Raw genomic sequence first — 24735 nt, forward strand, 5'->3', positions numbered from 1 at the left:
TAGTGTGGTTATTATCCTGCATTCATGATGCACCCTTTTAAATGGCTCACGTCATCTTCTGTGTTTGCCTTTTAGTTTTAGAATCACTTCATCAGATTGGGGTTCCTTTTGTTAGAAAGATGGGACATTTTACTTTTTATGGCTTTAAAAACTTCTCTTTTAAAAAGGAGAGAGATTTCATTTGCCTTTCATGATGTGTAGGTAAAATAATCTCTTCTGTTTAGGGCTCAGGGTGGTGTGAGAAGGATTGCAGAAGCCATTTGCTGTTTGATTAAGAGCAAGTGTATTAACATTAACTTCTTCATTTGCATGCTTTCATTAATGCCTTAGAGGCTGAGTTAAGTTAATAAGAAATAAAATGTGGCCAAGTTGTAATCATCTACTCTGTGACGTATCCTGCAGCCTTCTACTTTCCAGTGAACACTAATAGCCAACCTTCCTCTCTTGCTCTTTCCACAAACACATGCTGCAGAGCATTAGGTGGTCAGCAAGTAATTTGTGAATTTCTCTTTAAATTACTTAGTCAGTTGAAAGTCTCCTCATGTGTCTGAATGAATACCTTCTGAACATTTGGATTTAGATAATGACTTCCATCTCTCACCTCATAGATCCTAGTGCCTAAGTGACCTGTGGCTGGTCACTAACTTTCCTGGTTCTCTGATATCCTCACGAGAATATGATTTGGTACTAAATGATCTCCAGGATGATTTTGACTTTACAGTTTCAGAATTTTAAGCCCAGAACTTAATTCATTTCCCCTTCTCGTCTTTGGCATCATCTCTCTCCTAATTACCCAGTATTTCATCTGTATGGTCATTAATTCATTTTTTTTTAAACTCCTGCGTATCATTTATCGGGTCCATTTGATTTTTCCCCCCAAATGTCTTTGGTATGTGTTTTCTTTCTGTTCCAGCCCTCATACTAATTAAAGACCTCGTCTCATTTTGTAGTTTACAAGGCCCAGTCCCCCTCCCCAGTGCATCTCAGGCCACTGCGCTGCAGTCATGGTGAACTTCTTCCTCTCCTTCCCCAAGATTCTTGCACATGTGGGTTGCTCTCTGCTCTATGAAACGCTCCTCCACCCACAATTTGCATGGCAAGCTTCCCATCTTTCCTCAGTTTCAATGGAGCTTGTTCAGAGAAAACTTCCCTGATTAACCTAATTGAAATCCAACCCTACACACACACATACATGCACACACACGCTCACACATTCACTCTGTTTCTTGCTGTCACAGTATTTTTGTAAATTATGTTAAGAATTTTAAATTGTATCTTAAGAGCATTGGGAAAGCAGTGAAAGAGTTTAAGCAGGGAAGTCTTATGATGTGATTACATTTTCCGAACATCATTCTGGCTGCTGGGTGAGAAGTGGATGGCGCAGGTAGGAGTCTGGGTAGCAGTGAGGAAGTAAAGACACCAGTTAGCTGGCTGTTATAATGCTGAGGACAAATGGTTGTTGTGAAAGTGGGAAGGTCTGGATGGATTTGAGATACATTTTTAAGGTAAGAATTGCTTATACATATTAAATGTGGGAGGTGGAAAGAAGAGGGAAACCAAGGCTGGCTCCTTGGTTTTTAGCTGGAGGAATTAAGTGCATGAAGGAGCCAGTTACTGAAATGGGAAGTCTGAAGACGTTTGGGGGAAAAATGGAGGGTTTAAGTACTGACAGTTTTTGATATGCCTAAGAAACATTGAAGGAGAGATGTTAAGGAAGTGGGACATAGGGGTTTGGAGTTTGGGACCAGAGATAACAGAGGAAATATTTGCAGGGTGTAGATGGTTCTTTCAGCTCAGTGGGAATGGATGAAATCACTCAGGCAATGCATATAGAGAGAAAATAAAGGGGGCCCAGGACTTCATTTTGAGAAGCTTCATTACTCACATGTTGGCAAATGCTATTGAAGTAGGAGGAAGAGAAATGTGGTGTTGTGGAGTCAGGGAAAGGGAAGCTTCAAGAGGGTGAGGACTGGTCAGACATACAGAATGCCACTGAGAGCGTCAGAAACGTAAGGTGACCAGATCTCTGGGTTTGCTTGGAACAGTTCTGATTTATGCCTGTTGTTCTAACACTGTGATTATCAAAAATGTTCTGGTTTGTAGGTTAATTACATAGTCATCCTGAAGGTGATGCTAGAAAGGTGGCTTTGTCAGTGAGAAGGTTATTGGCAAAAGCCTTTCCAAGTGAATAAGTGGGGACCAATACCTAATCAGTGTGAAAGGGATTGGTAACAAATGTAGCTGTTAAATACATGGACATTTCACATATTGTTCTCTGTACATTTTTGTATCTTTGAGATACATCAAAATTGTGGATGAGATGTGATAAAGTGGAGGTAGGCTGTAGGCAAATTTTAAAGAACTTTTGCTCTAGAAGGGAACAAATGAATGAGAGGTGGTTGCTTTGGTTATACAATTCTACAGGTACATAAGAAAATCTTCCATTGCTTAGAAGGGGCTTGGAATGACTTATTCTATGGGCTCTTTTTTTAAAAAGACCAGCAAGTAAACTAGAGGGCAATTGCCTCAAAAAATATTTTCTGTAGAACAGCCTGTATGTGTGGCTGTGTTTCAGTGTCTTTCAGTTGCTAAAATGCTACTCAGTGAAAGCAATTTAGGTTCAAAGCAGAGTTCTAATCTCTGTCTCTTTAAATGGCATCTATCCTTCAAGGCCCAACATGTTCCAGAACTTTCCTATTTTAGCCCTCAGTGAATTCAAATAGCATGCCTTGTTGGAACCATGGAATTTATAACTTTGCTAATAGCCTTTTTATTTTTGTTGAGAAGTGATTCATGTTGGTTATTTGTCTCTTCCCAACTATATTAGAATCTCCATGAGCACAGAAGCCATGAGTGCTGCCACTTTTGTACCGCCTGCATGCTAGCAGACTTCATAAATGCTTTCTGACTAGTTCACGGCATTGCTCACCCAGCCCCCGAGAACTGGATGAACGCCTCAGACACAGAGGGGCCTACCTTAGGTTCTCCAGCCAGTGTGTCTTTGTTGAACACCTTCTCATCTTCACGATGCTTGTGGGTTTTCTTGGGTTTTTTTTTTTAGAGCCCAGCGCCGGAGGAGGAGCAGGAGAGTCCGCGAGCCGAAACCCCCAGCACTGTCACCGAGGTTGACATGGATCTCGACAGCTATCAGATAGCGCTGGAGGAAGTGCTGACCTGGTTGCTTTCTGCCGAGGACACTTTCCAGGAGCAGGATGACATTTCTGATGATGTTGAAGAAGTCAAGGACCAGTTTGCCACCCACGAAGTAAATAATCTGTAGTCGATGAGCGGGATGTAACCGCCACAGTGCCTGAGCCTCAATCAGGGGCTCCTCCTGATGTTTGCTGTTTACTGAATTCTGCTCCACAGAAAGGTCACGGCATATTTTAGGATTCGTGATATTTAAGTAGGGCTTTGTTATAAAATTGGAGTGGGTGATTGTGCATTGGAATTAGATTTCAGATTTTAATCTTACGTAATTTGTAGATGCTGTGGAGCCACTGACAAAAATCAATGCGTAGGACTGCTTGTTTCTGAAGTGTATTATTATAGTTAAAACACAAAATGGCTCATCGATACAGCAAATCTTTAGATTTTGAATATTCCCCAGAAAGTGATTATTTTTATTTATTGTATGATTAAGCAAACTCATATCCAGTATTCCAGCGTAATCTTATATAGTGAAAATTTCCTACTGTTTCAGGAATATATGGCACTGTAGTGATTTGGTTATATGAAGAATTCTTTTGATTAAGTAGTTTTTTTATGTTGACATATTAATTGACAAGTCTTCTTTGCTGTTTTGTTTTGAAAATAAGAGAAATGGCCATTTTCTTTAAGCAGTTCCTCTTGGATGAGCATGGTGTTTTATTTATTGTATCTTCTCATAATTCCATGTTCACAGTCTATCAGTAGAATAATCTGCATTTACTGGGAAATAGCTGGTTAATGTTATCAGATGTCACGTTGTCCTCTTTGATCTACTCACCTTTTTCCTTAGGCCAGCTGCTTATTTCCCATATTCAGAGCTTAAGAAATTAGATCAAACTCTTTATTTGCACTCGACATGGTTCCTGTTTTGCACAGCGTCGATATTTAGGCATTAACAATTTATTAAGTGTTTTTCCCTTCATCGAGCAGCTCACAAATCACAATGATGTACCTCCCTAGGCTTTTATGATGGAGCTGACGGCACACCAGAGCAGTGTGGGGAATGTCCTGCAGGCAGGAAACCAGCTGATAACACAAGGAACTCTGTCTGATGAAGAGGAATTTGAGATTCAAGAGCAAATGACCCTGCTGAATGCCAGATGGGAGGCACTCAGGGTGGAAAGTATGGACAGACAGTCCCGGTGAGTGGAAGCCCAGAAATGAGTATTTTATTCCATTGACTGCACTGCCCAGTTTAGAACAAGTGAAAATCTGCATGTGTGACAACAAGATAACTAGAGAATTTGCCTTGCAAAATTTTGACTCTTTTATGCAGTGTTGCTGGAATTTTCTATGATCTTTGTTTCCCCTTTGGTATGTTAACCAAATGAAAAGGTATAAGTTGGGATACAGAAATAAGCAAAAAAAAAAAAAAGGCAAAGACATGTTGTATGCACAGTTGTCTCTGTGCAGTATTAAAATTCACTAACCAGTAACTCTGATATGAAGATAGGACTATGTCGTTTTTATCTACAATTCCATTTTGTAACAGTTTTTAAAGCATTTTTTCCCACGATTCATTTTATATCATGTACTGTGTATTAAGGAGCAAACTGCATTCTCTTGCATTTCCACCTATTTAATAGGCAGGAATTCCTGATTGAAGAAACAATGATTCTGATACAAACAGAGGGTGCTGTTACTTGCATTCTTTGACTGCAATTAATTGACTTCATGTAAGAAGAATTTTTTTGTGGGGCCGGTTTCTATATTTAAAACTTAAATGCTACTTTCAATGGTTTGACAAGAATGTGTTCCCTGCCCCATTTCTTTGGTGCCTGGAGGGTCTGTTTGCCTCTGCAAAGGGGACAAGGAGTGGGACTAATGCTGTGCTCCCCGCGGGCAGGCTGCATGACGTGCTCATGGAACTGCAGAAGCAGCAGCTGCAGCAGCTCTCCGCCTGGCTGACGCTCACAGAAGAACGCATTCAGAAGATGGAAACTTGCCCCTTGGATGAAGACTTAAAATCCCTCCAGAAGCTGCTAGAAGATCATAAAGTAAATCTGGCTCATTTTTCTTTTATGCCTTATCAAATATGAAATAGCAGCACTTAGCATTCTCGGGGGCTGATGGCGTCTGTCATCAGTGCAGAGATGGGACACTTCTCCAGTGTTCTCTTTTATTCAGTAGCTTATAGGGTGGAGTTCATGGGGATGTGAGTTTTCTTCTGAGCCAGGGAGGGAAGTGCAGGTAAAATTTTATATGCGTATGTATAGTTTTCTAATGAAAGTGCATAGTGTTCGTAAGATTCTCAAGGGTTTTTTTTTTTTTTTTTTTGGACTGATAAGTGGTTAAGAGCCCAAATGTGTGGCATTAGTGTAGGAAATAAGGAAGCCCTCTGACTAATCTATACCTAATCTTTTAAGGCATGCTATTGATTCTTCTCGTATGTGAAGATTTAAAATTTGGTGGATAGTTTAATTTGGTCATCAGTTTAGGAGATAACGTTTCATAGTCAAGGAAACATGGAGTAACATAGCCTCTCTGCAAATTGTTTGAAGAACTTTATTTTTCAATGAAGTACCTAGATAAGTGATAAATAATGCTCTTGTGATATGTTTAACACAAAAACTCTAGGCATTTGACAACACTATTGAAAATGTTTAAATAAATTTCCTATATACATAGTCTTACGACCTGCCGTGCCCTTCCCATGGAAGAGACGGGAATGGAAGTAGTCTGTGTCCCTAACTGCTTTCCTAGGTAGCTAAACACAACAGCTTCTGACCATCAAATAGCATTCTACTTCTCTCTCACTTTATACCATGCTGCACTAGGTAAAATGATTTCTGAATCTGTGTATTTAAGTTTGGGACTTTTTTGATTTAATGATTCTGTATTCTTAATTCCTAGGATAAGTGCTCAACTTGTTTGTGTTACACATTCTTTTTCTTTTTCTTTTGGCAAACTTGGCATGAAAGTGATGACATCCCATTTGCAATCTGTCATGACACTGCCTTGTCTTTTCTTTTTTTTTTTAACTTTTTCAAATTGAGTTATAATCATTTTACAACGTTGTGTCAAATTCCATTGTAGAGCACAATTTTGCAGTTATACATTAACATACATATATTCATTGTCACATTCTTTTTCGCTGTGAGCTACCACAAGATCTTGTATATATTTCCCTGTGCTGTACAGTATAATCTTGTTTGTCTATTCAACATTTTGAGATCCCAGTCTGTCCCTTCCCATGCCCCGCCCCCCTGGCAACCACAAGCTTGTATTCTATGTCTATGAGTCTGTTTCTGTTTTCTGTTTATGGTTTTTTGTTTTCTTTTGTTTTGTTGTTTTTTTTAGATTCCACATATGAGCAATCTCATATGGTTTTTTTCTTTCTCTTTCTGGCTTGCTTCATTTAGAATGACATTCTCCAGGAACATCCATGTTGCTGCAAATAGTGTTATGTTGGTTTTTATGGCTGAATAGTATTCCATTGTATAAATATACCACATCTTCTTTATCCAGTCATCTGTGATGGACATTTAGGCTGTTTCCATGTCTTGGCTATTGTAAATAGTGCTGCTATGAACACTGCGGTGCAGGTGTCATTTTGAAGTAGGGTTCCTTCTGGATATATGCCTAGGAGAGGGATTCCTGGGTTGACACTGCGTTTTCAAACTGCTTTGGTTCATAATGAAATGTAAAGATGTATAACGGGTTTGTTTCATTAGTAGAACACTTAGGTTAATGATTGGAAATTTAAACACGATGCTTCATTAAGTGTCCTTAATTACTATTGACAATGAAGCACATTTTAAATGGGTAAATGGGAAAGAGTAGAAATAATGGTTTATCTTAATTTTTTTCTCTAGAGTTTGCAAAATGATCTTGAGGCTGAACAAGTGAAGGTAAATTCCCTAACTCACATGGTGGTGATTATAGATGAAAACAGTGGCGAGAGTGCTACAGCTGTTCTGGAAGATCAGTTACAGGTAAGGATCCTGGGACATAGGGTGGTCACAAGGGACCTGTGATCTGAGCCCCAGTAACACATTGCCCCTATTCTTCGTGTCCAGTCTCACTGTTTATGTAGAAAAGCAGAGTGGTCTTCCTTAGGCTGTTCTTCCCAGTTGGGGTTCCATAGCACATGGGTTTAGGAATACTTGGGTATCATTCCTTTACTTCAGCCCTTGGGGTGAATGGTGGGGCTGCTTGTGGTCCGCAGCTTCCTTGGGTGTATTAACAAGATTTGAAAGCATGAGAACTGATCTCAACAAGTTCATAGACTTCTTGCTCAGAATCACTTGAGAAATTTGTTAACATGCAGATTCCTGGGCTCCACACAGACATGAATCCCTGGGAGTGAGGCCCAGTGAATGTGTAAAAAAATGTATGTGCATATTAAAGTTTGAGAATTTCAGCCGTGTAGAGTTTAATATCCCTGTTTCTTTGGTAGATCAGTGTGTGAATGTCAACACCAGTTTTGAGGACCCTGATAACTTGCTTCTTTTTGCTCTGTGGCTATAGTTTATCTTTACAGGTCTTTATAAAGAGAGTTATTGGTTGACCCTTGAACAGCACTGGGTTAGAGGCACTGACCTCTTGAGTGGTTGAAAATCCAAGTATAACTTTTTACTTCCCTCCAAAACTTAACTACGAATAGCCTATTGATGACTGGAAGCCTTACTGATAACACATTTTTGTATGTTATATGTATATCTACAGATATTTTATGCATTCATAACATACCTCACTTTGTCTTAATATCTTGATATTTCTAGGCTGTGTGGTTCATCTTTATTTCAAATTGTCACAAATCTCCAAAAAATTTTTCCAATATATTTATTGAAAAATATCCAAGTATAGGTGGCAGCTTATACCCCTGTTGTTCAAAGGTCAGCTGTATTTTATTTGAACAATACTTGGATGACTTGATATAATGTTGTTGGCAGTTGATGATTTTCAGTGACTTTCAGATTATAATTTATCATATGAAATCCTTCTTTTGTAAAATTTAGAATTGGCTAGTCATTTTGAGACTTTGGTGCAGTAGTACGTAGTTAATTACGGTCACCTGAGAGGTAGGCATTCATGGCTTGCCTATTTAATAGTAAGGAAGCTGAAATTTAGAGAGATTAAGTGATGCCCCTAAGGTTTAAACAGACAAGGAATTTTCATGCTGAGACTGGAGACCTGTTTTCTGCCTTTAAGTTCTCTACTTTTTGTACTATACAAAGCTCACTCTGGTATTAAATGTGGAAATAAGATAAAATGAATTAAATAGTTTAATTCTTGTTCACATGTAGGTGATGGAGAAATGAAATTCACTGTTTGTTAATCATTGTTTATCAAATGACAATAAAATAATTTGTTGGGAAAGTCATCGTGAAGAATGATTTAAAAAAAATCAAGTTTATTTATTTAGCCTTGCTAAGACTTGTAATGTTTAGTTGCTGAGTTTTGTGGAGTTTTCTACAGACATGCAATGTAAACAGAGCAAATCAAATTAAGTATTTTTTAATAGAAATTCTCTTATTCAAAATAGTTTTTATTAGTGTAAATGTTTTTTTTCATAATTTTGGGACTACAGATAAAAGTTTTCTTGGCATGTTAAAGAGGGCTGAGAAATAACTGATGCACTGAATTTTGTTTTAAAGATAATTATATGCCTGAAAAAACTGAAGCACCGAAAGCAGATATGTTTGCTTTATTTTGAAGGTATATGTGAAAATGTCAAATTCTCACATAAAAATCACAATAAAATGGAAAAGAACAGGAATTTGAGTTAAAAGTTATAGGATGGAGTTCTAGTCGGGCCACTTCCTAGCTTTGCAATGTGAAATAATTAGTTAAATTCTATGAAAATTAGTTTTTCTCATCTATAACTTTATAGAGTTCATCTGTATTATTTAAAGCAACTTTCATAAAAATTTTTTTTCATGAATTGCTTCTCTTTAATAGAGAACAATGGATGTCAAGAATTTCTTTAAGGATGGGGTAACTATCTCTTAAGGCTTTGTTGACAGATGGTGGTTTCTTCCTTTCCTAGAAACTTGGTGAACGTTGGACAGCTGTGTGCCGGTGGACTGAAGAACGCTGGAACAGGTTACAGGAAATCAATATTTTGTGGCAGGAGTTATTGGAAGAACAGGTATGAAACTGTTATCCTGATAGGCAGAACAGATGCTGAAAAATAGCTGATTGTTAATTATGGCATTAAAGCCTTTTGTTTACTTTTCTTCAAGGGGAAAATTTACAGATATTTATTATGTTAAAAATTGGTTCTCTGTCCATTTTATCATGCAGCTTATTCATAGAGATTGGATTATAAATTAGCTCCATTGTAATAACAATTTGACCTTGTTCATTACTTAGAATGTTAGTATTTAGATGTGCTTCTTTTAGGATTTTGTTGGTATAATTCTTACTGCATTTGTGTCGGGTAAGTATTTGAACTTGTATCAACACAGTGCCTAGCATATGGTTTATGCTCAGTACGTAAGGACTAAATGAATCCACTCAATACTTTGTGAACGTTAAATCACAAGAAGTTTTCATGATTTTTAACCAGAATAACTACTGAAATTAACAAGAAACTATTAGTTAGCAACACCATTGATTTAACACTTGGATAATAGTATATTTTTTTCCACAACAGATTAACATAGCAAACGAACCTTTGGTGCAAAGCTGCCACTTTAAGTTTTCAGTCTGGGTGGTGGCCCTTTGCCCATCTCCATCCTTCCAGAAAAGTAACCATCAAAGCAGAATACAAATAAGCGAGACTTTTCCTCAAAATGCCAAACAGTTGTGGTTTAGAAAATAAGCAGATACTCTATTCCCACATCTCAGTGTCTATTTTGATTCTTTTAAGTGCATTTCATTTCCTTCCACAAAAAGCAACTATGTTCTTTTCAGGGCATAAAAACAAAAGTATGATGTTTTGTGATTTACTAAATATGATGGCAGAGATAATGTCTTAAAAAGCAGGTTGCAAAGTTTGTCTCGGTGTAAATTGTTAATCACTGCCACCTGCCCCCAATCTTTCATTAGACTTCTTCTATTAAGAATAGCATAATAGACCTGATTCTGATTTCTGAAATATTTGCCTTTCACTTTACAAAGATTTAAATTTGCATAGACCCTTGTATTCAGGCCAAAGAGTCACACAGAATAATTAAAATCTTACTTTAGTAATGATTGTAGGAGACATTGATTGCTAGAGAAAACCATTGTGTTACTCTTCTACTAAGTCAAATAATTTAAAATTTGGAAAGAATCAAAGTTTGGTAATTAGAATTTTTTAAAAATAAGGAGTGGCTAGTATTTTGACCACTTGTTATTTTAGGCTTAAAACTGACCTTTGAATGGCTTTCTGTTAGTAATATGGAAGGAGGAATCTTGTTAAAATGTAGACTTTAAGCCAACATTGGTACTTAATTGATAATTTGCTATTTCAGGGACAGATCAACTGTATCTGACTTAAAAAGTCTTTCAAGGGACTATCGTTCACTCAGTTGCAGAGGCTTTAAGATAGTTAGAAATGGGCTCTGAGAAATAGCTCCAAACTTCTGCAGCGTAGACCGAGTATGGCAAGTGGGGTAGTTCTGTAAAGGACTGAGCTACCTTTCCGACCTGAACTTTTCCTCAGTCCTTCTGTGTACCCAGCTCACACCCTGAATCCCCAGTTTGTAGCCCATCCCTAGACGGTCACGGCTACCAGGGTAGTGCTGGTATGTGTTCACTGCTCTATTCCCAGCGCGTGGCACGTTGTGAGTGCCTCTGGGTTTTGTTGTTTTGTTTTTTTTTTGCGAAAGAGTGAACTAGTTTTCTAGCCTCTGTGTTTTTAAGATGTGGTATCTGCCTTGGAATGCCTTTTTACCCATCTCTTTATTTTTAAGTTCTCCCCATCTGTTACCAACCCTTTTGAGTCAGGCCTTAACAAGGGTCCTCCTGCCTCGTAATGTTCCAGCCAATAGAATGAAGTCTAGTTTGTTTCAGAAACAAAGGAAGGTCTTACTCTTTGATGAAAGAATGGAGAGCAGCGAGCATACACTATAGAGCACATGCTGTCCCTGACAAGCCACTGGCAGGACTGCTTTATGAGGTTCTTGTTGGTGGGGAGGGGGCTGAGTTCTTGCAGGTCTGGCGCAGGCGTGTTGCTCACAGCTCCAGGTCACGGTGTGGGGTCCAGCATCTCTGCACATAGCCCGCTGCCACCATATTGCCCTGAGGTGTCCTTTTCGGTGCTTCTGCTTACGGTGCACCAAGTTAGGTGGTACGCTCAGTGGTTCTACCCCGGGAACTCTTATCCACTGTGTTAGGTGCAAATCTTCTGCACACGGCCCCCTATGGGCACGTGAAACTAGACTAAGAACAAAAGAAAAGGTTAGGTCTTATCGCCTAGATTCCATTTTATTTTTCCTGGGGGTTCCAGTGGGCTTTGCTGGTGACATATCTGTCAAGGACCATAAAGTCATCTATAAACTCCCTCCCCCTCCCCCGTTGTTTCAAAACCGGAAGTAATCTCTGTGGTGTCTGTACTTTCTGTCTTGTGCCACAGTTACTCATGTCTTATCACTCTTATCACATTGACGACAGGTTCCATGTTTGTCTTTTATTAATCTTCATCCTTTTTTGGGTGTAATATAAAGGCAGAGAATGGTTTTTAAATATACTGGTAAATAAAACAATTAGAGAAAGAGTTGTTTCCCTTGCAAATACAGAACCGAGAATTCCTCCCCGTCCCCTTACCCCAACCAACTATGTAGAAAAAGGTTTCTGTGGTAAATACTACATTTTGGGGAAAAATTACCGCAATACAATCATGCTGTTTTCTACCCCTCCTTCAAGTTTAATCGCTCTACATTACTAAATGTCTTCTGCCTCAGAGTCACGCATTACTGACCAATGAAGTTTAAAGATCTTTATAGTGGCTTTGGACTATACTCAGACTTCCTCCTCCAATTATAATTACTGTTGAATCTAGAGCATTAGTGTGGGTGTTCGGCAAGATGCATAGAAAAACCGCTGGCTTCAGGGTGTGTGTTTTTGATCTGGCTCTGCAGTTAACTAGCCAAGAGTTCTTGGACACAAAACTTGGCTTCTTCCTTTCCTCCATAAAATGAGGGGCTGAGACAAGAAAACCTCTGAGCTTCCCTCTGCATCTAGAGAGTTTTAATGTCATTCTTTTGGAGACGTGGATAGTTGAATTTGGCCTTTTAGATCCACTTTCCTTGCTGAGAATTAGGTCTAGTTATCCAGGTGTGGGGCTAATTTCAGGTTGATCTGTTGCAAATTTGAGAAGGATAATATCTTAAAGAAAGATATCTTTCTGGATCATTCATGCCTCAGGCTTAGATATTTGAAATCCTTCTTACCCAAAGTAAGGATAAAGCCTCTAGTAACAAAAATTAGAGATTTGGGAACTTGGTTGAACTGAATTACCAAATGATTCTCTAAATGTATTTCTAACTTTATAATTTGTAGTGCTTGTTGAAAGCTTGGTTAACCGAAAAAGAAGAGGCTTTAAATAAAGTCCAGACAAGCAACTTCAGAGATCAGAAGGAACTGAGCGTCAGTGTTCGACGACTGGCGGTAAGTGGGGTCGTTGTCGGTTTCTGACTTGTAAGCCTGTGGTGTCTTCGTGTTTTATATCAATGGTAATACAGTTTATGAATAGACTTCATCACCCAGCACTAGAATGCTGCCATGTAACAATCTAGAACCAGGAAGTCATATGTTTTTAGCTTTAGGGAATTGCAAATCGGGTAAATTTTATTATAAAATACACGTTTACATTTGCTGACTGGGGAGCAGGAAGATAAGGTCCTGTTAAAAGGGAATCATCTAATAAATATGTGAAATACTAGATTTTGAAGGAAGACATGGAAATGAAGCGTCAAGCGTTGGATCAGCTGAGTGAGATTGGCCAGGATGTGGGTCAATTACTTGATAATCCTAAGGCATCGAAGAAGATCAACAGTGACTCAGAGGAACTGACTCAGAGATGGGATTCTTTGGTTCAGCGACTAGAGGATTCCTCCAACCAGGTACCTTTTGCTTTGGGTAATATATTGTGCCATTAAGTAGAAATTATACATTCAGGTTTGTTTTAGTTTTTATGAAATAAAAGTAGTAGCTAAACTAATACCTGGTTTACTATACAATTGAAAAACTTGACATATGAAAATCTTTTTTAGTTTTCTAAAGTAAATTTCAATAGGTCTTCCAAAGACTTACAATATCCGGTCATTTAACCCTTAGTAGTTGATAGCACTTTGGCGTGAATCCATTAAATGCTCTTTAAATCTTAAATACTGTTATTAATTAAAAAAAAATTTAGTGAGTTGATCAAAAATAACACTTTGGTTTAAACACTGAAGTTCATAGCAACATTATTTATAATAGCCAAAAAGTAAAAACAACCCATATATTCATCAATATATGGATAAACAAAATATGATATATCCATACAGTGCAATATTATTAGACAATAATAAAATGAAATACTGATCCATGCTACAACATGGATGAGCCCTGAAAACATTGTGCTAAGTGACCAGTCACAGGTTAAGTGCGCTATGATTCTGTCCATATGAACTATCTAAAACAGACAAATCCACAGAGACAGGAGTAGGTGAGTGGTTGCCAAGGGCCAAGAGGGAGAGAAGGATGGGGAGTGACTGTTAACAGGTACCATTTTGAAATGGTGAAACCATTCTGGAATTAGAAGGCGGGCATGGTGGCACAACAGCTCTGACTATACTGATAACCATTGACCCGTACATTTCCAAAGGGAGAATTTTACGGCATATGAGTTATATCCCAATACAGCTGCTAGGAAGCATTGAAACTGGCTGATTTTTATTCCAGGTGACTCAGGCAGTAGCAAAGCTGGGAATGTCCCAGATTCCCCAGAAGGATCTCCTGGAGACTGTTCGCCTAAGAGAACAAGTAACTACGAAAAGGTCAAAGCAAGAGCTGCCTCCTCCTCCTCCCCCCAAGAAGAGACAGATCCCTGTGGATATGGAAGCTAAGAAAAAGTGAGAATAGAGACATTTCCCAAACCCAGTACTGCACATAGTGTCTTTTGTGCTTGGTATTTATTATGTGCTAGTCATGAATCATATACAAATATAGACATAATTATTGTTATGGAAATTCGACTACTGAACCACTCCCTACCCCTGAGTCTTCTGAATATTCCACTTTATACTGGCCAAGCATTTGTTTATCTTGGGTTCGACCGGGAAAACTGTGTGACAGGACCTTTCTTTTTTTCCCATCATTTGCCTTGGGCAGATATGATTGTCCATGACCCCACATTTATCCTTTCTTTCACCATCACAATTCTGATGTCATCACCATCACAATTTTGTTTTAGATTGGTTTCCTTATTGGTGAATTTCCTTCCTCTTCTCACTTTTAAAAAATACTTGATTCAGGGAACTAATTCCTTTTTAATTTCCTTTTTTCTCCAACCCCCATTCTTTTTTCATGTTTTCTTTCTTTCTTTGTTAATTCCTTTGTCATGTTTATTAACAGATGCTTCGTGTTTGGCTTAAACATTCGTCTTTGGTAAAATGTCTTTTCATCTTTGACTCAAAGGAATCTCAGGGTCTTTATAATAATAACGAATAACCACTGCTGGTGTATACTGGGTTGTTACTCACGTCAGGCCCTCTGTAGAGCTGTACTGTGTGCCAGGGACTGTAGCAGGGTGCCCTCCCACAGCCCTTGAGCAGGGCTAGCATTCTCTCCCTTTGATGGTAGAATCCCAGTGCTTGGGTAAATGGGTGGTTATTTTTGCCTGAATGAAAATGATACGATTTCCCCAATTTAGCTTTTGTTAGACAAAGCAGGATTGCAGTTTTACCAGATGACTTTCATTTTGATCGTGTTTGTGCCTCCTGAGAGCATCTCCTTGCAGGACCAGTGTCCCTCTCAGTTGCAGACAGCAGCTGTGAAACTTTTACTTCTGGAGCCAAGGCAGCAGATGAGGGAGACGCTTCTGACGTGGATGTTACCAGAGCTCATTCATTTCCTGAGTGTTTATTTTCTCTGGATGTGTCTGGTAGTGTGTCTCTCCAATGCTGACTTTGTGCATTTGGAAGCTCGGAAGGTTGTAAAAGACTAGGGTGCATAAATAGGTTCTGGTCCTGATTCTAAGTTTGGTGGGGCAACGGGGGGATTCCCCACACCAACAAGCAGTTCTTAGGACCCCAGCTGGGTATCCTAACAATTCACCTCAGTTGTAACACTACCAGGAGACAGCATCAGATTTTTACAGGTTAAGGGGTTAGTCCTACAGGACTGCCTTCTCTCCCTCCTCCCTCACCCCAAATCAGATGCCAGGCACAAGCCCAGGTTACCTGTGCTTCTGACCGACTGCCTACAGACTGGAGGTTTCCACCACCTCCTCCTTGGACTTCAGTTGTAAGTTGCAAATCCAGATTGTTACCTGTACTTCTGACCAACTGGCTATAATTTAGAGGTTTCTAACCCCCTCCTAGAGTTCAGTTAATTTGTGAAAGCAGCCTATAGAACTCAGAGAAATGTTTTTCTTAATAGATTCCCAGTTTATTATAAAAGGATGTAACTCAGGAGCAGCCAGACTGGGGAGATGCATAGGGCAAGGCATGGGGAAGGGGCTCAGAGCTTCCATGCCCTCTTCGGGTGCCCCACTCTCCCCAATATTCACCATCCTGAAGCTCTCCGAACCCCATCCTTTTGGGTTTTTATGGAGGCTTTATGACATGGTCATGATTACATCATTGGCTTTTGGCAGTTGATTAACTTCCAGCCCCTCTCCCCTCCCCAGAGGTCAAAGGGGCAAGACTGGAAGTTCCTCTTATCTCAGAGTTGATTCTCTTGACCACCAGCCCCCATCTTTAGGGGGAGATCCAGAAGTCATCTTGCTAACATAACAAAAAACACCTTCATTTCTCTCATTATTTAGGAAATTCCAAGGGATTTGGGAGCTCTGTGCCAGAAACAGGGATGGAGATCAAATATAGATTTCTTATAAATTACAATATCACAATGCATAACTATAAAATCTTAAACATGATTGTGTCATATAGGGTGCATTCTGCTGTAAGAAGCAGAGTGCTATACCCAATGTGACTTATAAACAGTGAGGTCATTGATTATCTCACATCGCAAGAAGTCTGGAGGTCGGGGAGTTTTGATGGAATGGTGTGGTCCCACATCCTGACATCTTGTCTCTGCCCTCCTCAGCATGTTGGCTTTTACCTTGTCTTCTCCTGGTCCCAAGATGCTCCTGTAGCACTGAGCATAACATCCTTGTGTAACCTGCTATATAGGCAGGCAGGGCAGTTTTCCCTTATTTTTTATTTTTTTTAAAATCCAGGAGAAGGGCCTTTTCTGGAAAACATCAATTAACTCCCCCTACTCCTTGTCTTACTGGCCAGGACTCAGTCACTTGCCCAGGCTCTGGGTGCTTGGGAGGTTGAAACGGTCCTGCCTTTCCAGCCTCTGTCGTTGTGTTCTGGGGGACTTGGGCAGCAAGGAAGAAGTGTGGGGAGGGAGGTGTCTGTTGGGGGGCAACCATTTGTGAGTTCCACAGTATTCTACCCATGATTTGACTGATGCAGAAATCCCTTCAGTCAATTCCTGGACAAACAGAGGCTTGAGCATGTCTAGTTCATTGTTGCAGAAGGCAATGAAATTTTATTATTAGAAATTATACCTGGACAATGTCTGCCCCCTCTGAGTCTGCCCATGCGTGCTGGTTTTGCTTTCTGGTGCAATATAGAGCCACGTCACCCCTCTTCAATATGGTACCTCTTCAGAATTTAAGGATGGGTCTCATATTCTGATTTCTGTTGTCCTAAAGTCTAGAGTATTCTTAACCATGCCTAGTGTGACGTGGTTTCCAGATCCTTTAACATCTTTAGTCTGCTATAGAGACCACTATTAGCCTGTCTCTAAATGCGCTGTCTAAGCAGATGTAAGCCTTGAACAACTGCTTATCACAACTTATACTACGTGCTTCAGAAATGATGGTGTATTTCCCCTTCTCTCCTCCTGGTGCTTCTGGTGCCTGGTTTTTAAAATCATCATAGGGGCAGTCATTTCCTATAATGTAGATACATGTCTGTTAACATGATCTGGGATCATTGCAGCTCTGATGCATTCACATCACTCTCCTCATACTGAAGGCAGAAGTGGACTAAGTCTCCAAGGTCACTTAAAATCTGTGGTCTTTGGTTGGTGCTCCTCTTCTCTGAGGGATTAAACAGAAATCTGCTGTTAAGATGACAGGAGGAGTGTACTATTGTTTGAGCGATGCTGTGACCCTCTGGTTATTTACCTAGAGTATCACAAAATCCTGTTCAAATTACAAGAAAAATTTACCTTTATGAAAAGACAAATATTCATAATTCACTAGAAATCCTTTGAGCAAAGTTTCCCAAAAGAATCAGCAAGAACAACCTCTGTGCTTACCTTAAACTCTCTAAAAATACCCAGAAGTTGTTTTGAGATGCCTTTTGGGCGGAGTACTAGTTAAGAGGACCTACTCCTCAGTTTGAATCCCAGCTCTGCCATTTGTTAGCTTTGTGGCTTGGAGTAGTTATTTAAAACCTCTGTGAGCTCAATTCCTTCATCATTAGAAGGGATAATAATAGTGTATCCTCAGGGTTGTTGAGTTAATAATGCATATAAAACATTCAGAAAAGGGCCTGGTAAATGGCCAGCCACCGGGGAATGTTTCTCCTGTTCCTCCTCGCTGTGGTTTTAACTGACCTTCTCAACACCTCTCAAGTCTGTCCCCTTTTCTCCTTTTCCATTTTCACTCAGTTCTGGCCCCCGTTGCTACCACAGCCTGTTCTCTGATCTTCCCTCTCTTTGTTCTTTCCCCTCAGTGAACACAGAAGGATAAACACAATCTTGTCAGTCTCACGCTTTAAAGCCTTGACTGGCTCTGAGTTTCCCTTTGGTTAAGGTTCAGCTCCTTAATCTGCCCTGCAGGGCCTTCCGGTTACCGGGCCATGTGGCTCCCTGCCGCACTGTCAGTTGTTCCTCCTGGCCTGGTACTTGCTATTCCAGCCACACCTAACACTCACAGGGCGCCAGGGGTGGTCCTCCCTTCCTTTGTTCTCTCTCTGCAAGGAAAACTCCTGGGCACACTGTTGCTGTTCTCCAGGAAGCCGTCTCCCCCAGTTGGATTACAAGGCCTCCTGTGAATTCCTGGGATTGGCACCCAGCAGATTCTTTTGTTACTGCTCTTACTTTCCATTGCCTTCATGAGACTGAAAGCTCCGTGAGAGCTGGGATTGTGTCTGGTTTAACTTCCTATTCAGAGCCCAGTTCAGTGCCTGGTATATAGGAGACTCAGTAATTACATGCTGAACTAAAGAAGGCATTAATTTAGGAATGTCTGTTCTTGTTCTTTTCTATTATTAGCTAACCGAATCTGTTTTTCATTATCTGCTAGAGTTTATACAAATATAAGTGGTTTCTTATAATGTTTAAAATTTTTATTTATTTTCTTTATTAACATTCCAGTATTGTTCCTCTTTTCACACCTTTAGTTGTAAATGTATGCTCTTACCTTGTGTGGTTACTGTGTTTCTGGGTTGCCACTGTTTCTGAGGAGAGCTTAAAAACACACGCTTGATAGGTGTTTTGGTAGCTCTCTTTCTTGAGCCAAGTGAAACAACAGAAGAAAACGAATGACAGTTGGTAACATCTGAATCTTAAATCAGGTTTGATGCTGTAAGTGCTGAGCTGTTGAACTGGATTTTGAAATCAAAGACTGCCATTCAGGCCACAGAGATAAAAGAGTATAAGAAGATGCAAGAAACATCAGAAATGAAAAAGAAGTTGAAGGTAAAACATAAAATAAAAATATCCTATTAAATAAAATGTTTCATCAAGATAGCTTTGTTGTCGGCATAAAGATGTGATAGGATCCAAAATCTTTCTGTAAAATAAATGCAGCCCTAAGATAGCTTTTAGAACATTGTAGTAAATTTTGAATTGATTCAAGCTGGCTGGCATCAGATCCCTGTATGGGGGAGGAGTTTTTGTGCATCCTTCCTTAACCATTGAGATGTGCAGGAAGGGACACTTGCTAAAGTGATCCAGTTATTTTTACTATTTTTTTCACTTAATTAGATCTGCCTTAATCTGGTACCTAATAATATATGGGTGTATGCTGAAGATATTTTGCCTTCGAAATACAGCAGATTATTTCAAATCTCAAAATTTCTTCTATATACATTATTTAGAAAAAGGATGTCTTTTAAAAAATGAATACGTTTTAATAAAAATATATGTGAGCGTAGCGCTGCTACTTTGTACCTTATGTGTGTTACTGTAAATTGAAACAGGAGATTGTAGCGATTTATATTATTGGTGTTCATTAACTCCCTGTACATGCTTTTATGAATTATTGGGGCACCTAGAGCAAGTCTGTATTGCCATCTACACCCGTAATGGAGCTTGTAAAGAGTCTGGAGAAACAAGGTGTGTGTGTAGATGTGGATGATGTGAGTTAGAAAGTGGTAGGTACCGTGGGAATTGAATTGAGGCCAATATTGCAGTTGTTCTGTACACTGGTGAATTCCAGAGGGTGAAGTCACCCTGAAGACGAGGGGACTTGGAGCTGGGTGGAAGAGAACAGCAGGCAGGCAGTGCCCCTGAGCAGAGGCTAGGAGCTGGGCAAGGGTTCTATGATCCTTGGAACAAATAATTTGTTTCATTTCATGCTAGGTGTGTGTGTAAATGTAATAGAGAGTTAAGGTTGGAGAGGTGGCTTGGGGTCAGACCGTGGCTGACTCTGAATGTTTGGATGAGAAGCTGGGGCTAATCTCTGCCTTACCATTCCACTGTAGCTATTCCTATGTAGGGGTCACCATTGACCACTGCTTTCAAAATCCAAAGGTGGATTTCCACTCTTGTCAGACCTCCTTTCTCTGCAGTGTTTGCCATTATTTACCTTCCCTTCTTAAATTCTCACAGCCCTTGGCTTCAGTGACCAGTGATCATTTGAAAATATAAATCTGAACCAAAGAACTTATTTACAAAACAGAAACAGATTTACAGACATAGAAAACAAATTTATGGTTGCCAAAGGGAAAGGTGGGGGATTAACAGATACAAACTACTATATATAAAATAGATTTAAAAAAAAAAGGATCCTACTGTATGGCACAGGGAACTATATTCAATATCTTGTAATAACCTATAACCAAAAATATGAAAAAGAATATATATACGTAAGACTGAATCACTGTGCTGTTTTCCAGAAACTAACACAACATTGTAAATCAACTATATTTCAATTAAAAAATGTATATATATATAGATCTGATTATTCAGCTCAAGTGCTTGCAGTTAATTAATGACTGCCCCTTGCTATGGGGATAAAATGTGAAGACCATGTGCCCCGGCATACAAGGCCTTCCAGACAGCTGTCTTTGCTACCTCTAGGCAAAGCCTCATCACCCCTCATTCATTCTTTAGGGCTTCAGCCCTCCTGACTCCTGCACTTTTCTTAGTCCCCTACTGTCACCACGTGTTGCTGTCCTGGCTCCAAATGGCCCTTTGTTAAGCCTCTGTGCTGTGTGGCTGAAATGCCCTCTCCTTCCAAAAGCCTCCTTTCGCCTCATTAGGAAGATTCCATACTGCTTTGACCACACCTCTGTGAAAGCCCTCACTGCATTTGTGTCATTATTTGTTTATATCCCTGCTGCGAGTGCTTAGAAAGTGAGGATAATTTTCCATGGAAATTTTCAGCACTCAGTAGAGTTTTTGGCTTATGGAGGGTGACTATGGGCAGGGGGAATGTGGAAGCACCATTATCAGAGCCCTCTCTGCACAGGGGTCAGGAGAGCAGAAATGAGGGCTGTGTTCCATCGTTTCATATGCTTCTGATAGACCAGTAGATCATATTAACGATGATTCAGCAATCCAGTTCTCAAAGGCAGTAGAGTGGCAGAGAATTTGGAAGTGACAGTGATCTTTATGGAACAAGCCCCACAAAATATTGGTGAGTTAAATTCCATCCTGTGATCTAGGAGCAATTTTACTTCCAGAAACTATTCCTATAATATTTGAGGGGATAAAAATGAACAATTGTGTATGTTTATATAAGGTGTGATTGGCAGTTCCTCTGTTTTCCCTTTATTTATAAATTTGTTGTTTTAGACAAGTAGTAGTAGATGCCAAAGGGCTGGGGAAAATGTAGAATAAAGAAAATTTAACCATTGCTTTAATCACTAATTTTTCTTATAAACTTGGGGAACATCAACTTCATTTGTTTTAGTGCTGGGAATAACTTGTTCCAACTGACGCAGTGGTGGAGAATCCCTAGTCCAGTCTACCACCACCGTGAAATGTAGCGAAAAATCATTTTGTATAAAGCAGGTAATAATTTTTCTCCAGTTAGATGGTGACTTTTTGTTTGCTCGTTAGCTTAACAAAAATAAGTGATGTTTCTTAGAATTTCTTGTACTTTCTTAATCTTTGACTGTAAAAATGGTTGCCCACTTAGTCACATTGAAGTTTGTGTGGATCAAATTAGGAGGGCTAAATTTAAGTACTTACGTGCATAGGTGTTAGAAGTGGGATTCTTCTCCAGGTTGTCTGATTGAAATGATATGGGTTGCCTGGAAGTTTTGATTGTACTATTTCGGACACTAGTTAATTAATAGATAATTATCAATTGGAGAAATTTCAAATACTGTATACATGAATGTGTGTATGTATGTGTGTGTGTCCATGATTTTGCTCAGCCCTTTCCTACTAATTCTGGAAGATTTGTCTTCCCCTGTCTCTGAAATATGGGGACATTGATAATATTGAACCATAGAGACATAAATATTGAAGTTAAGAGCCAGTCTTCAAACATACAGAACAAAATACCTTCATTTGTGTCCTAAAACATACTGTCAGTGTTTAAAAGTTTGCATTAGACCCTACACCTAATATAATACCAACAAATAATATTGAGGCTCAATTTATTTCTATTTTGCTTAATTTATTTTTGTTCAGGGATCTCTATTGTCATAGCACATTCAATTCAATTGACTCAAAGTGTTATTTTTATCATGTGGAGTATACTGAGGCCATGTATGTGAATGGATATCCTGGATCTAAAACGGTAGCTTTAATTATGTCTTACTGATGGAGACTTACAAATGGAGCATACAATTTTTTTTTGTTCTGAAAGAAACGAAAGTTTTATGTTGTTTGAATTTGCCTTTAAATTTAATCGTCTTTGCCCTTCTGGAGGGCAGCCTGAAATGGCATAGCTTTATCTTACAGTATTTTCTTAGGCAGACTTTGACTGTAACACCTAATGAATATGGGAGGGACATTAAGTATAAAAACTTCAAGAAGCATCACAATTATATTGAGAAGAAAATCTGCAGTTTTCTTATATTGTAACTTTATTTTCAGGGATTAGAAAAAGAACAGACAGAAAGAAACCCCAGACTAGAGGAATTAAACCAAACTGGACAAATCCTTTTGGAGCAAATGGGAAAAGGTGAGAACCTTGATTTTTTTTTTTTAATATTTTCTTAGATGGTACTGAATACTATTTATTTTAACATTCTAACCCTCTTTTTGCTAGAAAAGTGGTTTTCAAAAAATTTTCTTAGGCAGCGGAATCCTTTTAGAAATGAAAATTTATGCTTAAGTTGATTATATAGAACAGATAAAAGCAAAGTTGTTCTGCTTTTATACGGGTAAGGGGACCTACATAAAACGCTGATGCCTCAGCAGAAGAGTTAAAATCCACTGGTGTAGAAGCTTTAAAAATTTCATCTTCAGGGTCATATTTGGGGATTTTTAGTGCCGTGGACCTAGTGGCTCAGAGGAATGTAAAGATTAATATTTTTGCCATGCAGTTTTGCATATGATTCTTTCTTTGGCCTCGCTGCTTTGAAAGACTTCTCTTACAAGTTTATAAGCCCTGTTCTTTATCCCAGCGATGATAAGTGCTTTGGAGGTCTGTAGCAACTCTCCTTGACAAAAGCTGCAGACACCTAAGGCAGAATTAGGAATACCAGTTTGACCAGAATCTTCAAAAATATAGTTTTTAGCCTTTTTATTTTTTGACTTTTTGTTATAGAAAAAGTAAATATATACAAAGCAAGTAGAAGAGTACAGTGAACCTCCTTGTACCAATTACCCAGCTTCAGTAATGAATGATATTCTGCCATTCTTTAATTGTCTATACCTCCACTCACTCCTCACCTGCTTGATTATTATTATTTTCACCTTTTTAAAAGTAAAATTGACTTAATTGAAATACATGAAACTGTGCTATTTTGACAAACCTACGACCACATATTGGTATATAGAATATTTCCACCTCTCCAGAAAGTTTCCTGGTGTTCCTAATGGATCAATCACCCTCTTCCACCTCCAGAAAAACCACATTTTAAAAAACTTAGATTATTTTTCCCTCTGCGTTTTGAAAAATAGTCCAGCTTATTTTGTATGTATACAAGTCACCTACACATATATACAAAAATAAGTGTGTATCTACTATGTGTACATTTGTGTCCACTATATGTACATCTAATTTATTTACAAATTATGCGAAGGTACCACGGTCCTGGATTATTAGTACAGCTTCTTTCTTTCTCTCTTTCTTTCTCTTTCTTTCTTTCTTTCTTTCTTCCTGCCTTTCTTTCTTTCTCTTTCTTTCTCTCTTTCTTTCTCTCTGATAAATAGAATAGTGAGATCTACTGGAGATTATCATACTAAGTGAAGTAAGTCAGACAGAGAAAGACAAATATGATAATACTAATAGATGGAATCTAAAAAAAAAGAAACGAATGAATTTATTTATAAAACAGAAAGAGACTCATAGACATTGAAAACAAACTTATGGTTACCAAAGGGGAAAGAGCGTGGGGAAGGGATAAATTAGGAGTTTGGAATTAGCAGATACAAACTACTATATATAAAACAGATAAACATCAAGGACCTACTGTAGAGCACAGGGAACTATATTCAATAGATTGTAATAACCTATAATAAAAAAGAATATGAAAAAGTGTGTGTGTGTGTGTGTATATATATATATATATATATATCACTTAGCTGCACACCAGAAACTGACACAACATTGTAAATCAACTATACTTCAATAAACAAATATTACCAGTGAATAAAAAAATTACTGAAGAAGTTTCTTCAGCTTCCTTTGTACCTAAAGTAAGTGCCTCTTACCTGCTTTCTAGATTAGTGGTGATAATTTTTCCACCTCAAAATTTTAATTTACCAGCTTAATTTTTTTCTTATCATAAATTTCCCTGGCATGTAAAAGAAGTGGCTGATATTATTCCTCTGCCCACTTAAAGTAGGAATGACCTGGCAGAAGCACAGCCCAGATCTCCATTGCTCAGATAGTTTTCCAGAAACATGGTAGTTTAGTTTATGACCTCCGTAAACAGGGATCTTTGACCTTGGACTGTGGTGTGAATGTTTTGGCTAGGTGTGCTATTCAATTACCTATGTGATGGTGGATAGTTTACTTTAGCAATTGGCATGGGTGATATATTCAAATTATGTCATGTCATGTTTGCATTTCTC

General features: G+C 38.8%; 1 protein-coding gene across 10 annotated transcripts in view; it reads left to right on the forward strand.

The window, feature by feature from the left end:
* The window catches only part of UTRN (utrophin), a 448326-nt gene that overhangs the window by 110033 nt on the left and 313558 nt on the right, over positions 1-24735 (forward strand). For all 10 annotated transcript variants that reach the window (XM_072965969.1, XM_072965972.1, XM_072965970.1 and 7 more), the window contains 10 exons: positions 3062-3265; positions 4171-4352; positions 5057-5207; positions 7026-7145; positions 9203-9304; positions 12643-12750; positions 13026-13205; positions 14029-14198; positions 18888-19011; positions 22588-22675. In XM_072965969.1, the coding sequence (XP_072822070.1) occupies positions 3062-3265; positions 4171-4352; positions 5057-5207; positions 7026-7145; positions 9203-9304; positions 12643-12750; positions 13026-13205; positions 14029-14198; positions 18888-19011; positions 22588-22675 (1429 nt within the window). The remainder of the gene's footprint in view (positions 1-3061; positions 3266-4170; positions 4353-5056; positions 5208-7025; positions 7146-9202; positions 9305-12642; positions 12751-13025; positions 13206-14028; positions 14199-18887; positions 19012-22587; positions 22676-24735) is intronic.

This window comes from Vicugna pacos, chromosome 8, assembly GCF_048564905.1.
Source record: "Vicugna pacos chromosome 8, VicPac4, whole genome shotgun sequence".
NCBI lineage: Eukaryota > Metazoa > Chordata > Mammalia > Artiodactyla > Camelidae > Vicugna > Vicugna pacos.